Source organism: Microtus oregoni, unplaced genomic scaffold (genome assembly GCF_018167655.1).
Source record: "Microtus oregoni isolate MIOR12 unplaced genomic scaffold, Mior012 000013F_ref0000133, whole genome shotgun sequence".
NCBI lineage: Eukaryota > Metazoa > Chordata > Mammalia > Rodentia > Cricetidae > Microtus > Microtus oregoni.
In genome coordinates this window covers 42,738,894-42,754,851 of record NW_024543072.1, presented here as the reverse complement: position 1 = coordinate 42,754,851, position 15,958 = coordinate 42,738,894, and the positions used below count along the sequence as shown (strand labels likewise).

The 15,958-nt window shown below is 39.1% G+C and overlaps 1 protein-coding gene and 1 pseudogene across 5 annotated transcripts in view; one reads left to right on the top strand and one right to left on the bottom strand.

Annotated features, from left to right (window-relative positions):
- Cep350 (centrosomal protein 350) overlaps positions 1-15,958 on the bottom strand; it is a 143,006-nt gene that overhangs the window by 118,837 nt on the left and 8,211 nt on the right. For 3 of the 5 annotated variants that reach the window (XM_041662290.1, XM_041662293.1, XM_041662292.1), the window contains exons 2-6: positions 9,699-9,784; positions 6,899-6,945; positions 6,424-6,535; positions 5,288-5,447; positions 215-831 (exon numbers count right to left, since the gene is read on the bottom strand). In XM_041662290.1, coding sequence (XP_041518224.1) covers positions 215-831; positions 5,288-5,447; positions 6,424-6,535; positions 6,899-6,945; positions 9,699-9,771 — 1,009 coding nt within the window. In that variant the 5' untranslated portion in view covers positions 9,772-9,784. The remainder of the gene's footprint in view (positions 1-214; positions 832-5,287; positions 5,448-6,423; positions 6,536-6,898; positions 6,946-9,698; positions 9,785-15,958) is intronic. The other 2 variants (XM_041662291.1, XM_041662294.1) reach the window with 1 other exon arrangement.
- Positions 7,719-8,501, top strand: LOC121454909 (annotated as a pseudogene).

Below are 15,958 nucleotides of genomic sequence, written 5' to 3'. Positions count from 1 at the left end.
TCTCAAAAACAAACAAAATCTCATTCTGGATCCCATTCCCAGAATGGAATATAGGTCTAAAATTTTGGACATAGGTCTAAAATTTGTACTTTTAACATGTACCTGAAAAAAATTTTTCTCACGCAGCTAATCTGGTAATCACCCTGTTCTTTACATCCGAGCGGAACCAGAAGACATGTGGAGACAAAGGAAAATATGAAGAGCTATTACAAACCTTTATATGCCGGAGCAGGTGGTGCTGCTGCCACTTTTCTGACTTTCGTTGTCACCGAGTTGTCACCGTTGACAACCATTAATGGATGGTCAATGTGACCTGGAGTCTGGGCCTGGCCATTTATTTCTTCTGAGTGCTCCCACTGTTTCCTAATCCGCTCCTTGAGTTTTTCCAGTTTAATATCATGTTGTCGCCGCTTTGAAATATCTAATCTTTGGGAATTACAGGCACTAGTAGAAGATGGAGAAGAGTCAGACAGCAGCAACAGTTTTGGATCAACATCGTGTCCCACGTTATTAAGAGAAGGCTTTGAAGTGTTCTCACTTCCCTTTGTTCTGTTAGGCAATTCTTCCTCAGTTCTTACATGCACTCCCATTTTAATTAAACATTCAGAATTGTGCAATGCATCAATCGCTGGTCCATCATTTAAAAATCTAACAACTGTATCACTGATGACAGATGGTTGAGAGCTCTCAAAATCACAGCAATGGATGTTCCGATCTTCCCGATTGCCTACTATTTGCTTCCCACTCTCAGCTTTTTCTTCGTGAACACAATACACATGCTTCGACTCCAGATGACTGGGGCTTAAGCTGAAAAGTGTACCATGGGGTTCCCTGTGATAGAAAAGAGAAAGCTCTGTGATTAGAGTTAATAACAGAATCTGTAGACTTGAACACTGCAGGGGCTAGAGCTTAGGGGTTCTCGCCACAAAATAACAGCAAGTGTATGAGGTGCTGCATACATTGGAAATCTTGATTTGGCAATTTCACAATGTATGCATGAATCAAAACACTATGTACAGCACAAATAATTTTTGCTTATGCATTAAAAAGAGCCTGAGTAAGAGTTTAAAAACAGCAGTCAAACTGAAACCAGTCATACAACCTGAACGGAAAACTTAAAACTAATAGTAGGAGTAAAACAAACAACAACAAAAATTCCCTAGACGTTTAAAAAAGTAAAACCAGGACCTGATGGTAAGGTCCATAATCCCAGCTTTTTGAGAGTTTGAGGCAGGAGGACCACAAGTTCCAAGCCAGGCTGGGCAACTTTATACTGTCTCAAAAGGTATAGGCGTGGGTAAAAAAAGCCTAGTATGCAAGAAACCCTAAAAACTTTCTTCAAAAGTTAACCCTCTAGCAACCAGAGACATATGTGGCAGCTTTGAACTCCATAAAACTCGGTAGGCAGATGGTCAGAGTCTAAGATAAAGCACAAAGTTCACAGTCTCTGTTTATAAAAATACTAGAAATTTTTCTTCAAAGCCAACTTTAATTTACATGCTATTCCAAAAGTTTTCTTAAGAAGTTTATTAAAAGGAAGGTTAATTAAGACAAATAAAACTCAGCTGTGAATAAGACATGAAGAAGAAAAAGTATCCACTACATGCAATAATAGTTTGGACCTGCAACATCTGAAATAGTAGCTTAGCATTTTCTTCAGTGTGACTACTGAAAATGTTTAAATGACATTGTAACTAGCATTGACAATTCTATTATACAGCCTAATCTAGACCATTACATATAAAGATATAAAACCCTAAATGCCACAGAAACTCTTTTTTTTTAAGATTGACTAATTGATTATCTATACTGGGTTCTGCCTGCATGTACGCCTGCAGGCCAGAAGAGGGCACCAGATCTTATTAAAGATGTTTGTGAACCACCTTGTGGTTGTCAGTAATTGAACTCTGGATCTCTGGAAGAGCAGCCAGTGCTCTGAGCCATCTCTCCAGTCCTTCACAGAAACTCTTAATACTATGACCTTATTCAACATGGCAATCTATCTTTTATGAGTATATAACACATGCATTTTTCTACAGAGTTAGTCTACACAATTCTCATTGGGGTCTATGGCCTCTAAAACTTTAGAGCCTGTTCAGAGTAGTTGATTACTGAACAAAATAGGACTGAGAAATGAGCCCTATAGCTGCCTTCAGAAAAAAAGACTAAAAGCAATTATGTTCACTATCTTCATTAGGATTTTAACAATTATGTTAAAAATATTTAGGTCTAAAATTAGAACATGGAGAGAATAAAGCAAAATATAATGATAGTTTATAATCATCTCTCAATCTCACAAGGGAAAAGAAAATTGAGAGGGCTGGTAGATGGCTCAGTGATTAAGAGTGTTTGTTGCTTGTGGCCAGGACTGTAGTTAACATCACAACACCCTTGTCAACTCACACCTGTGTATCACTTGGGCCAGGTAATATGACACCCTCTTGTGACCTCTGTGGTAACATGCACATAAATACAAACACATGCATACACCTAAATAAAAATCAGTCTTTAAAAAAGAAAATAGACAAAAAGATAAATTTACATAATCTTTAACTCATTAAATATTTACTAAATATATACTATTCAGTACTTTTAGCTGTCTAAAAATGTTTAATTTTTCATAATAAAATATTGGTATATTCATAATTAGCAATTTTTGCTTTGAAAGGATAATATTAAAATGTGATATGAAAATGCTATAATAGAAGTTATCTAGCATTACTGAAGCACAGATTAATTTGTCTTGGAAAATGGAGCGTTATAGTGTTATGGTTTCAACAGGAAATGTTTCCCATGGGCTCTTATGTTAAATGTTTGATGACAGCACTGTGGATAACTTAGAAGGTATGGCCTAGCTAAAGGAAGTATGTAACGAGTGGATGTGCCTGATGGCTTCCCATGGGCTTTTCTCATTCTAAATCTCCCTCTCTCTCCTTCTCATCTACTATGAGGTGAATGCCCTCTCCCTCCACCATGATGCTGAAACACACAGGTCTAAATAACAGCGACTGTGCCCTTTGAAACCATGAATCCAAACAAGATGCTCTCTCTCAGCTGTCTTGGTCACTACCTTAGTAAATAACACAGCAAGAACAGATGAGGCTGTTGCTTACAGAAGATGGTAGTGTTTTTAGGGGTTGGTAATGAATCGCAGTTGACAGAGTGCCTACCTAGTATGCAGAGTTGATCCCAGCCCTATATATGTCAGGTGGTGCACACTTAAGATCTCAGTAGGAGGGAGGAGGGGGTAGACGCAAGATGATCAGAAATCTGAATTCATTCTTGGCTGGAAGCCAATCAAGCTACATGAAACTCTGTGTGTGTGTGTGTGTGTGTGTGTGTGTGTGTGTCCGCACGCACATGTGCGTGCACATGGTGAGGAAGGGGTTACATAATAAATGGAATTGCCAGGTGGAAAAGGTCATTTCATACAACTATCCCCTAGGTATTTTTTTTCCCTTTTCTTAAAAGATGTATAATTTATAAAATTTTAAAATATCATATAGTATTCTTTGCAATAACATCAGAATACAAAAGAATCAGTAACTCAATCTCAATCCTGAGAGTATCACGTTTTTAAGCAAGCTTTTCGTATTTCGGTTTTTTTTTTTTTTGCTTCGATACTAATGACAATACCCAAAGATCATTCATCTTACCTAATTTACAAATGCTTTACTATCTTCACCTATTTTTAACTTGCATCAAATACAACATATTAAATATTGAATTCATTATTTACCTTCTTTTCTAAATTCTTTATCACAAAATTAGATAGTACAAACTCATACCTAAAATTACCAAGTATCATCATGTAACTTCTTGATTTTCTGATACTTTATCCCATGAAAAATGTTTATAAATACAATAAGTACAAGGCCTAGGGCTGTCTACTTCTTATTATTTGTCATACTTAGGCCATGAATATATTTAAATAATTAGCCGGGCAGTGGTGGGACACCCCTTTAATGCCAGCACATGAGAGAGGCAGAGCCAGGTGGATCTCTGCAAGTTCAAGACCAACCTGGCCTACAGAGTGAGTTCTAGGACAGGCATGGCTACCTTGTTTCAAAAAAGCAAAGAATAAAATAAAATAAGTCATTAATGAGGTATCCTTCAAAAATATAAAATTCTCTAATTTTAGTACCTAAATGTACTGGTAACAAAAGTGTACACTATTATCTAGTCTACACTATTCTCATATTAATCTAGAACATCTAAGCTGCTACAAAGTAGAAGAACAAATAATTCATATAATCAGTAAAAAAAAAAAAAAAACTAATTTCAGGACCTAGAGAGATGGTTCAGAGTATATGCTGCTTGGCTATGAGCAACTCCTGCTCTTCTAGAGGACCAGAGTTCAGTTCCCAGAACCCCACGAGAGCCGGGAGGTGGTGGCGCACGCCTTTAATCCCAGCACTCCGGAGGCAGAGGCAGGCGGATCTCTGTGAGTTCGTGACCAGCCTGGTCTACAAGAGCTAGTTCCAGGACAGGCTCCAAAACCACAGAGAAAACCTGTCTCAAAAAAAAAAAACAAAAAAAACAAAAAACAGAACCCCACTCGGCAGCTCCCAACCAGCTCTAATTCCAGCTCCAGGGCTTTCTCGGGCACCAACACCACAGGCGGCGCACACACAACTTTACTATGTCTTCACTCTAGAGAATACAGACTGGGAATGTGGCTCGGTGGCTGAGTCTTTGACGACTCTGTGAAAGATCCTGGATTTAATATCTAGTACAACAACAACAAAAAAGACAGTAGTCAGTATTTAAAATATGAGAGGGTTGAATTGGGGGGAGGGGTTGACGGGTTTTGAGTTTTTATGTTTGGGTGAACTTTGTTTCCTTTTGAGATTATCTTTTGTGGAGAACAATAACATTTCTTTTGTGGCTCGAGTGCGAAATAGGCCCATGTGTTTGAACACTACAGGACTGGCTTGTAGCACTGTTTTCAGGTCTGTTAGAGGCACTACAGAAGGCCTTGAGATTTCATAGTCAACCCCATTTTCTTGCTCCCTCTGCTTTTTCATTGCAGGCACAGTCTGAGCAGCAGCTTCGTGGGTTGTTGCCATTCCTTTCCTGTTCTTATGGACTGCATTTCCTTACAACTGTAAACCAAAATGAGCCTGTCCATTCTCAATTTGCTTATCAGGCATTTGGCCACAGCAGTGAGAAAAGCAACAATCAGAACTTCAGAGTCAGAGCATTACAAGGACTGAGAAATCCACCATATTCCTATTGCAATTAATAGAGAATAACCCCAGATACTAACATCTTTTCCCATACCAACCTGTAAGAAACCAAAGGGTCTCGGAATTCCACACGATTGTTTTTCTTAACATTACTTTCCAGGGTGGTAGCCCTTAGAGGACTACGAGATTTCTCTTTTCGTGGTTTAGAAGATTTGGAAGTTGGAGCACTGACCCAAGAATCATCTAGATATCTACCATCTGAAGGAGAAAAGAAATCTATAAGAACAGATATTTAAAACACAACTGTCTACGAGAATAGCTTACTTAATATGTTATTTCTACCATCTCTAGTTAGATATTAGATAGACAGGAAACACCCACGGTCACTCAATTTGTAGAGGAAACTGTATTCTAAGATGTCAATGAACAATTAAAATCTATTCATGAGGTAGGAGGACTACCAGTTCATGGTCTGTCTGGGCTACAAGTGAGTTTAAGGACAGCACAGGCCACTGACCTCAAAACACAAAAGAAAATACAAATAAGGCTAAAATAAGGGCAGCAGTAGGGAACTTTCCTTGCATGTGGGGGCCTCAGTCAAATCCTCGGTAACCCTCACTCCAAACAGTAAAAAGAGAACTGGAAAACCCAGCAACTTTCAGACTAAGCAAAAAGTGTTTATTTCAACCCTGTAGCACACCAATTAAAAAACAAAAAGAAAAAAAATCAAATATCTGCATTGTGTCAATTTATTATACAGTTAACTCTATGAAAGATATTCCAATCATGACTTAAACAATTTAGCCCCCTGAAAGAAATACATATGTGTTATCAAGTCAACTAAATTTTACCTTCAAAGACTATACCTGTGAATTAAAAAAATAAGTATATATAACTTCAAACACCAAAATAAAATTCTCATTAACACATACATGTCAACTGTCAAACATGATGCGATGTTGAAAACATCATCAGCTAAGGACACATGCATACATACACACTGCACTACCAAGAAATAAATACTTAACAGAAAAAACAAAACCTGTACTAATGGGGCCAACCCCAGAAGACACATAACGGTAGAAGGAGGAAATTAATTCTATAAGGCCAGCTTCTGGCTTCCACAAGCATGGCACATGTGCACACCCCCACACAATAGTAATAATTTATTCATCTGTACTTAATCTAGCTAAATTTAATCTAGCTAAATTTTTTAAAGGAACTTTACACATACCTTTTCTACTTATTTTCCGGGTAGCACTTGCAGACTTCTTAGCATCCATCACGGAATCACTCACAGCTGTACTTGCAGGGGTTACTTCTAGTTTGTTCTCTATGTGTCTCAGCTAGAGTTTAAATACCATGAAAATACGTAAATTAACTCTGGAATAATGCAATTATCACTGGTTTACATAGCTATTTAAAGTAATATTGTCTGATATCTTTCTCTAAAGTAGAAAGAAACTCTAACACTGTCTTACAATATTAACTCTAATAGCTTACTACTTCAGCAGTAATTGTGCTTTGACACCCTAACAGTATCTTCTTCCTTTACTATTCATGTTGTTCACTGTGTAATATATACAAAATATTTGCCTTTTTCCTTTCAAGACAGTACTAAGAAAATGTTTTAATTCATCACATCATAACATGATATCAACTTTAAAACAAACAGGCAAATTTTTAAAATAGAAACTAAAACTACTTACAGCAGCCTTGGTCTGAGAAAGTGCATCCCACGATGTGGTTACATCTACTGGGAAAAAGTGACATTTACAGAATCAGAGTTCTGAAGCAGAGCTTAGACCATGAATTTTAATATGCTACCAAATGTGATCAAAGGCTTGAGAACCACTTCATAGATATAACTATTTCTTATCAGATACATTTATAACACTAAATCAAAATACACTTTTTCTCCCTATCATGAAAGCCCATGCTTCTTAAGACACAGAGTTAAAATAGCCTGATACCTATTAGTCCTCAAAACAAATGGACTATATTCTTACCAAACCTGTAGCAGGCATAAATAAAAGTAAGAAGTATACTCAATTTACAGCAATAGCCTGCACACACACACACACACACACACACACACACACCGGGGGGGGGGGGTGAGAATAAAGTAAGGTCTCACTATATGGCCCAGGCTGACCTCCAACTTAGAAGAGTGTTGCCTGAATCTCCTGAGTGTTGGATTATAGGTATCCACCAACACACCCAACCAAATATAAAACTTTGGCCTACTAAACCAAGGGGAGGCGGTGGCTGCTACGGAACCCCAGGAGGAAGAGATGCCTCAAAGACCTATTTTTTGGGGGGGTGGGGATTTGTCGAGACAGGGTTTCTCCGTAGCTTTTGGTTCCTGTCCTGGAACTAGCTCTTGTAGACCAGGCTGGCCTCAAACTCACAGAGATTCGCCTGCCTCTGCCTCCCGAGTGCTGGGATTAAAGGCGTGTGCCACCACCGCCCGGCTCTATTTAGGTTTCTTTAAAACCTCGTTAATGTCCAGACTCGAGTCCCAGATGTATGGAGCCCACCAGAAAATATCCACTGTTCGGAGTCACCTTATCAGCCATCTTCCCCCCTGGGGCCATTGATGTGAGCAACCTCCAACTGGTTCTGGACAACCAATTAAGTTTTCTGCCATCCTGTGACCGACTGGAACTTCTGGAGCTGCAGGCCCACATGGGGGGCAAAGCAGCTGCACAGTACCATTTTGAGGACGTTGGCAGGGTGCAGGGGGCTAGGGCTATGCACATATTCTATGTGCAGCCTCTCTGTTTGAAGAACTTATCCCTGAGAGGCAGCTATCAAGATGGTTCCTTTCTGGCAAGCAGCAGGTAGCTAAAGAAAACCAGCAGGTAACAAAGGTTGCCACACTACGTCAGGCCTTCCTGGCTGCCCCAGTACCAGACTGATCTCTTGCTCACTTTCAATCAGTCCCCTTAAGGACTTAAGGAAACGGTGGGAAGCTTGCGATTGGGTGTCGTCCCCCCACTTCCCCCACCCCCGACAATTAGGCTTGGGTGGGTCAAACAGAGAGATGGCTGGTTGACTCCTTCAAGGGAGCAGAAATGAGCCACAGGCTTGTTGGTCAGGGATTCCTGGTCTTCTGGGGACTAGGAAGTGTAATCTTGCAAACCTCAAGCTGGACCATTTTCTTTCTCCATCTGTCCCTTCACCCTAAGCTCTAACAGCAGGTCTCTTGGCCCTGAGAATCTGTCATGTCCACCTTGGAGCCTGGGTAACTTTGAACAACTGGTGACTAGTTTGACTCCTCACGACCCCAACATCTTTGGTCCCCAGTAAAGACAGTGGAACATAACTGCTGCTGAGGACTCAGGGACCCAGTTCTGAGAGGGGAGTTTCTTTCTGCTTCCTCCCTGGACATAAACATAAGACACCTCCTCTGTGGAAATAAACTTGCTTTATAAACAAAACAAAACAAAAAGCAAAATTTTGTGATTTTTTTTTAATCATGTTATAATGAAAAAGAATACTTTAAAAAATACTCCACACTTCACTGTACTAGTAGAAACAAATCTAGTTGGTCTTTCAAGTAACAGTCTTTCAACTACTTTAAAGCTGTGTTTTTCCCATGAGTTATCTTCTTCCAGGATAAATATTTTCATTTCCTCCAAATACTCCCTATATTAGCTTCCTCACAAACAGGAACCTCCCTCTGGATCTACTCGAGTCTGTCAGTTTCCTATTTCAAATATCATACCTTGAAGGACCTCTAACAAATAAATACCTTAAAAAGGAGAGGGTAACTTATTGTGTATTATAGATACATTATAGTCAGTGTTTCTAAAAAAAGAAAAACTAATTTTGCACATATACTTTTTAAGGAAAGATAAGTTCTTACTGTGTACCACAAGTTGGCCTTAGCCTCACAATCGTGCCTCAACCTCTTGAGTTCTGGGGTTACAGTAATGCATGACCACACCTGGCTCAACTAATTTGTGTTTTAAAGGGTACTTTTATATTAAAAAAATAATTTTTTTTATTATTTATCTAGTTTTTTATAAATGGTGGGGTTGAAGAGATGGCTCAGCAGTTGAGAGCATTGACTGCTCTTCCAGAGGACCCAGGTTCAATTTCCAGCACCCATACAGCAGTTTACAACTATCTGTAACTCAAGTTCCGAGCGATCCAACATCGTCATATAGACATATGTGCAGGTACAACACTAATGCATGGAAATTTAAAATAAAAACTTTTTAAAGGTTAATTTGCATGCTTGCAATGTGCAAGTGTGTGCCCGCCTCTATGACCACTGAATCATTTGCAAGATACACATCGTGGTTGCTAGGAACTAAACACAGGTCTTCCGCAAGATCAGTAAGTACTCTCAACCACTGAGCCACCTCACCAGCATAATCCACCATTTTGTTTTATAAATCAAGATATTCATAAATTTCATCTACTGGTTACCCAGAATTTAATATATTATTGGACCTGAAAAGGGGATTAAATTCAGTCATTAAAACAAAAAACTCATACCTTGAACAGTCTCCTTGCTTTGAGAGCTCCTTGGATTTGGTAAAGGCACCTCTTTTGACTTGCTGCTCCTCATCTTGCCAATTTACCTGCAAATTATATCATCAATAATCACTGACCGTCACTATTATTAAAAACAACAGTAAAGAAATATTCTGACTTATTCGTGAAGGTCTGAAAAAGATTGTCTTCTCTAAAATGTAGCTTCATATACTCATGGGAATCTCATAATCAATCCAGTAAATAATACAATACTTTAGAGGAACTATTATTATTATAAACACTTTTATTAATTATAGAGAACTGATTATATGGTAACAAGGCCGGGGCTATATCAGTGGTCGTGCACATGCTGCCCATACATAAGGCCCCAGTTCAAGCCCTAGCATGAAAATGAGAAGTGGGCTGGCAAGAGGGCTCAGCAACCCTAACTACCTGATTTCCATCCCTAGGGCCCACATGGTGGAGAAACAGCAAGTTGTCCTCTGACCTCATGTTGCCAAGGCATGCACATACCCCCCACACACACACACAGCTTCTCACAACACAATAAATAAATGAAAAAACAAAGTCTTCTTTCAAAATAAGTAGACAACCAATATCATATTATGTTTCATTTTCTGTATTGCAAATAACACTGTAGCCTTCAATCTCAGAACTAAGAAGGCAGAGGCAGGCAGATCTCTCAGAGTTTGAGAATAGCCTGGTCTACACAGCAAGTTCCAAGCCAGTCAGTCATTCTAACAAGATACTGTCTTAAGACAAAATGGACAACGCTGTGTGTAGTAATAAGGGTGGCGGGGCTGCTTCCTGGCACCCGGCCGCCCCCACGGCTAGCTTTACCCAAAATAATTACACGGACACTGTATTCTTTTAAACACTGCTTGGCCCTTTAGCTCTAGCACTTACAGGCTAATTCTCACATCCCGATCAACCCATCTCTAATAATCTGTGAGAACCGGTCTTACCGGGAAGATTCTAGCCTAGTCCATCCTGGGTTGGAGCTTCATGGCGTGTGTCTGCCCAGGAGCGGGGCACGGCGTCTCTCTGAGGCGTCTGCTCCCGAGAGGAGAGCTGTGGAGTCTGAGCTCACTTCCTCTTCCTCCCAGTGTTCTGTTCTGTTTACTCCTCCCACCTATCTTCTAACCAATAAAATGGGCCAAGGCAGTTCCTTTATTAGCCAATGACCTTCCTCCATCAGCTGTGTATATAAACTTTGGCTTATTTTGATTATTTGCCTAGAGTAGTAACTGCAAAATTTATCAAAACTGAGCTAAAGAATGTGAAGGACATGCTGCTGAAATCCAACATCACACTGGTTTCCAGCTTCCAGTAATTTAAGAGCCTAGACGCTTCAATACCACTTTTTAATTTTGTTTATATTCTGTAGGGGAAAAACCTGGTTGCTTGAATTTACACTTGGTAGGAGTTACCCAGATCAAATATTCTGTCACAGATCTTAACCTTAGTTTTTCATTTCTCTTTTGCTTACTTACCTACCAAGATCTTAATTTTAAAATTAATTTCATTGGTTCTTTATGTTATAAATATATTAAGTTTCATCATATTTACAAAAGTCTTTTATCCACAGACTAAATAAACAGAACAGAATTTAAAGGGGGGAGGGAGTAGCTCAGTAGGTAAAGGCACTTGCCACCAAGACTGATAACCTTAGTTCTTTCCGCAGGACCGCATGATAGAAAGAAAGAACTGAAATTCCCAATCTGTCCTCTGACCTCCATATATGTGTGTGGTGAATGCAGCCACACACATACACAATGCACACAACAGAAATGAAATGTAATAAATTATTTTATTCAGTGAGTTATTTACAAAGAAAGTAGAATATGTTATTTGCAGTGCTGAGAAATTGAACCCAGGGCTCAAACACAACAGGCAAGCACTCTGCCACTGAGATGCATTCTCAGTTCCAGTATGCTGAATACTTTTAAACCCCAAATTAGAATTAATAAAAATTTACCTAGTAAATCCAAATACGTAAAATTTTAAAGTATATTAATTTTATGGGAATTAATTTTCCTAGAAGTAGTTCATCTTGACATAAGCTTCCTAAAAACAAACTTCCAAGTTGTTCTAAAAACGAAATTCTTTTAAGGGTTAGAGATAAGGCTCAGAGAAAAAGTACATGCTTATTTAGGTGTCCTCTACTCAATTCTCACACACAACAATTCTTCATAAAATATATTTTCTTCTGAAAACGGGTAGGGAAAAAAATCAGTAAATTTACCAATAGTTTAAATTTTTCAACCATAAAAACTTTAATCACAGTTAACACTGATTGAAAAGAGAGATCAGGGGCTGAAGAGATGGCTCAGTAGATAAGAGCACCGACTACATAGTAAAAAGACATGAGTCTAGAGGTCCCAGCCACCATGCAGGGAGCTGGGCATGGCTGCACATGCCATAAGCCAGAACTGCAAAGAGCAGACATGAGTGCCAAGGAAAGACCATGTCTCTAAAGGGAATAAGGCAAAGAAGCAAGATACCTGACATCTTCACATGGACACCGCAAAAGGCCAGGTACACACACGAGCACAGTTACTCTATAGCACAAATCTCTCAATGACTTGACAAAACTGTCTTTACAAACATTTCTCGGCCTTAAAATAAAATTAAGTGCAAAAAGTAAAGTATTTTCTCAATGGAAAGGATAACTAGACTAATATTTTTTAAAACTGCATTTTAGTCCATAATTTCTATAACTAATGGCTAATAATGCTAATAAAACTAAAGCAGTGTGGATAAATGTAAAAAAAAAATGTTTCAAAATAAATGCCTAATTTACAGTCACTCTTTAATTGCAAATGACTAAATGTCACTGGACAGTGGTGGTGCACACCTTTAATCCCTGCACTTGGGTAGCAGAGACAGATAGATCTCTTGAGTTCGAGGCCAGCCTGGTCTATCAAATGAGTTCCAAGACAGCCAGAGCTACACAGACAAACCCTGTCTCAAAAACACAAAAAGAAAATACAAAACAAAACATAACCTCCAAAAAAGGGGGGGGACTGTCTTGTAGTGATATTTTGTTTGTTTTAACAAATAAAACTTTCCTGAAGATCAGAGTGCAGAGCTAAGCCTCTAGAGGATAGGCAGTGGTGGCAGACACCTTTAATCTCAGGATCTGGGAGACAGAGGCAGACAAGGCCACCCTGGGCTACACAAGATTGATCCAGTCTCTAAGAGAAACACAGTTTACACAAAGGTGATCCCAGCAACTAGGAAAATGAAGCCGGGAGTGGCATGGCTGGTGTAAAGAGGAATTAAGGGTGGGAGGAGACAGGAGCTCACTGCAGTCTGAGGTTTGGTGGAGACAGTGGCAGTCTGGAGATGCAGTCTGAGGAGGTGGTCTAAGAACACAATCATTCGTTTGATTTAGTAGAAGTAAAAGGTCTCTAGTGGCTGGATACACTGTTTCTCTGATCTCTCAGCTTTCACCCCCTAATATATGACTCCAGGTTTTTAATTAGAACAATTAGAATTTGTGCCATACTATCTAGTAAAACAATTATATAACACTGTATATACCAATTTATCATATTTTAATGACATATTTGCTATTAATGAGAATGAAATAATTAATGATAGCTCATAAAACAACGTAGTTTAGGATCACAACTCTATTATATAAGGAACACATTAATAACATATATGCCATGTAATCCTAGCATTTAACGTACAACACAAACTAAAGTTTCAGTGGTGCTGCAGTGAGGCTAATTATCACCTTGGAGTAACTGGAGAGATGACTGAGTTCAGCTTCCCAAACTGACTTAGGGGCTGGTCAATTATGGACAGTCATTCATTGATTTGGGTACCAATTTCATGGATGTGTCCAGGTTGTTCTAAGTTATGCATTCAATTGTTGTTTTCATGCATATTATATTGTATTTACATCACTTTTTTCCCTTTTTTTTTTTTTTTTTTTTGGTTTTTCAAAACAAGGTTTCTCTGTGGCTTTGGGGCCTGCCCTGGAACTAGCTCTTGTAGACCAGGCTGGCCTTGAACTCACAGAGATCCACCTGCCTCTGCCTCCTGAGTACTAGGATTAAAAGCATACACCACCACCGCCCAGCTACATCACTTTCTTATGTCTGTTTTCCAAACCCAAAACCAGGGCAACAATCTTTTCAAAATTACTTTTTCCTGATTTATGAGTTTATTTTTATGAGCGTCTTAGAAATATTTCAAAGGGCTGAAGATGTGGCTCAGCGGTTAAGACACTTGCACCTATAGAGGACCTGGGTTTGATTCCCAGCACCTATATGGTGGCTCATAACCATCTATAACTCCTGATCCAGGAGATCAGATGCCCTCTTTTAATTTTTGCCATCAACAGGCACATATGTAGTGCACAGATGTAATGCAAACAATACTCATGGACATAAAATAAATAAACTTAAAGACTTACTTAAACATTGTTTAAAATGTATCTGTCTAGAAAAGGCTAAGAAACATACTTTCAATGTACTCTTCCATTTGATGATATTACTGCAGTACTTGAACAGTTGCAGTTTCAAACTTGGATCCTGAAACTCGCACTACTCCTAAATTTAGTACACATACCTCTCCTGCTTCCTTACTTCTTGAATGATGAAGGGGTGCTCACTCTGGCAGCACATATATCAAAACTGAAGGAAGAAGTACTCTACCACAGTCCAGTACTTCAGTGGTAACATTTCCAAAAGTTCTATCCCTAAGACCTCTTCTTTTCTAGCTCCTTCTTCCCAGGAAAACACAACACATTTTTATGGCACGTGTGTATATGTCTATGTATACATTGTGTCTGTGTGCGTGTGTCTGCACGTGCATGTCTGTGTGTGTGTGCATATGCACATGGAGAGCAGAAGTCAAAGGTGGTGTGTGCCTTATTTTTTGAGACGAAGTCACTCACTGATCCCACAGCTCATTCATTCAACTAGGGTACATGGCCAGCAAGCTCCAGAATGCTGCTTTCACCTCCCTGAAGCCAGGATTGCATGCACACGCAATGCCTAGCTTTTAATGTAGGTTCTTCATGTTTGCATGGCAAGCACTTTATCAACTGAGCCAGCTCCCCAGCCCTCAATATGCTTTTCATAGCTTCAGCTATTTCCCGAGTGCTATTATAACTTGCCTAAATCCTTCTCTGAGCTCTAGATAGATATTCAGAATCCAGCTGGAAACTTCATGGTTTTAGGGAAGTGGCAGTGGTAGGTTGACCTCTAGAGGTCATGCCCACAGGCAGAGCTATATTTACTGGACCGGTAATGAAGCCCACCTACGAAATAGGCTTTAAGTCCAACTTGGTTACTCTTGAGTCTCTCTTGTCCATTACTGTTGTGCTCCATAGGCTTTAAAGCAGAAAAGACATTTCTTTGTTGACATTCCAACTTGGTTAAGAGTAATCTCACAAGCTCCCACCTCTAGATGATGCAAGCCAGTTTCAGATCAGACACATAATGCCTTCTTCTAGGCAGCTAGCAAGCTCTAGGGCGACAGATTCTGAATCAGCAGTCTGAGGCCTAAGAACTCTGGTTTACAGGGATCTTGATACACAGCCAGCTTTAAGCAGGATAGTTCTAGAGACGACCTTCAGTTCTACTTTTTGAAACCTGAACTTTAGAAAAAACTGATTATTGTATTTAAAAGAGAGCTTCATTTGTAAGAGCTAATCCTGAGAACATGTGGCTTCCAAATAAAAACTTAGCAACATCCCTTGAATTGTAGACCTTTAACACTATGGGATGTGATTATGTAGACAGTTTATAGCCACAGGCACTATGAATTTGTTTTTCCTATTAGGCAAGGGCTAGTTCTAATCTCCATCAGCTATCAGGCAAGTATCCAAATATCCGTTTTGCCTATTAAGATGAAATCAGGCACACTACAAAACTACTTCAAGGTCATTCAGCTAATAAGTACCAGAATTGTAAATTAAATCCAGACCTCTCTCAATGTTTTGAAAGCCTCTAATTTCTATAATGCCTCTTATAACACTGAAACTGCCACCCTCTAGAACATAAATATATAAGATAATCCCTCTAGCCCCCCAATCTCATCATGTTACCTTGTTCATCTACCTAAATCAAATTGTCCTTTAAATTTTTGATCTAGTAACTTCACTGCACTTTAACTTCTTTGGAAATTGCTCAATGTACCTCAACTGTTACTAAATTTTTCCCAAAGGGCAGGACTTCCTCATAAATTTCTACAGATAAAGTCCTTCATTCTCTCCTCCTATTCAGGGTGGATAAAGTGTT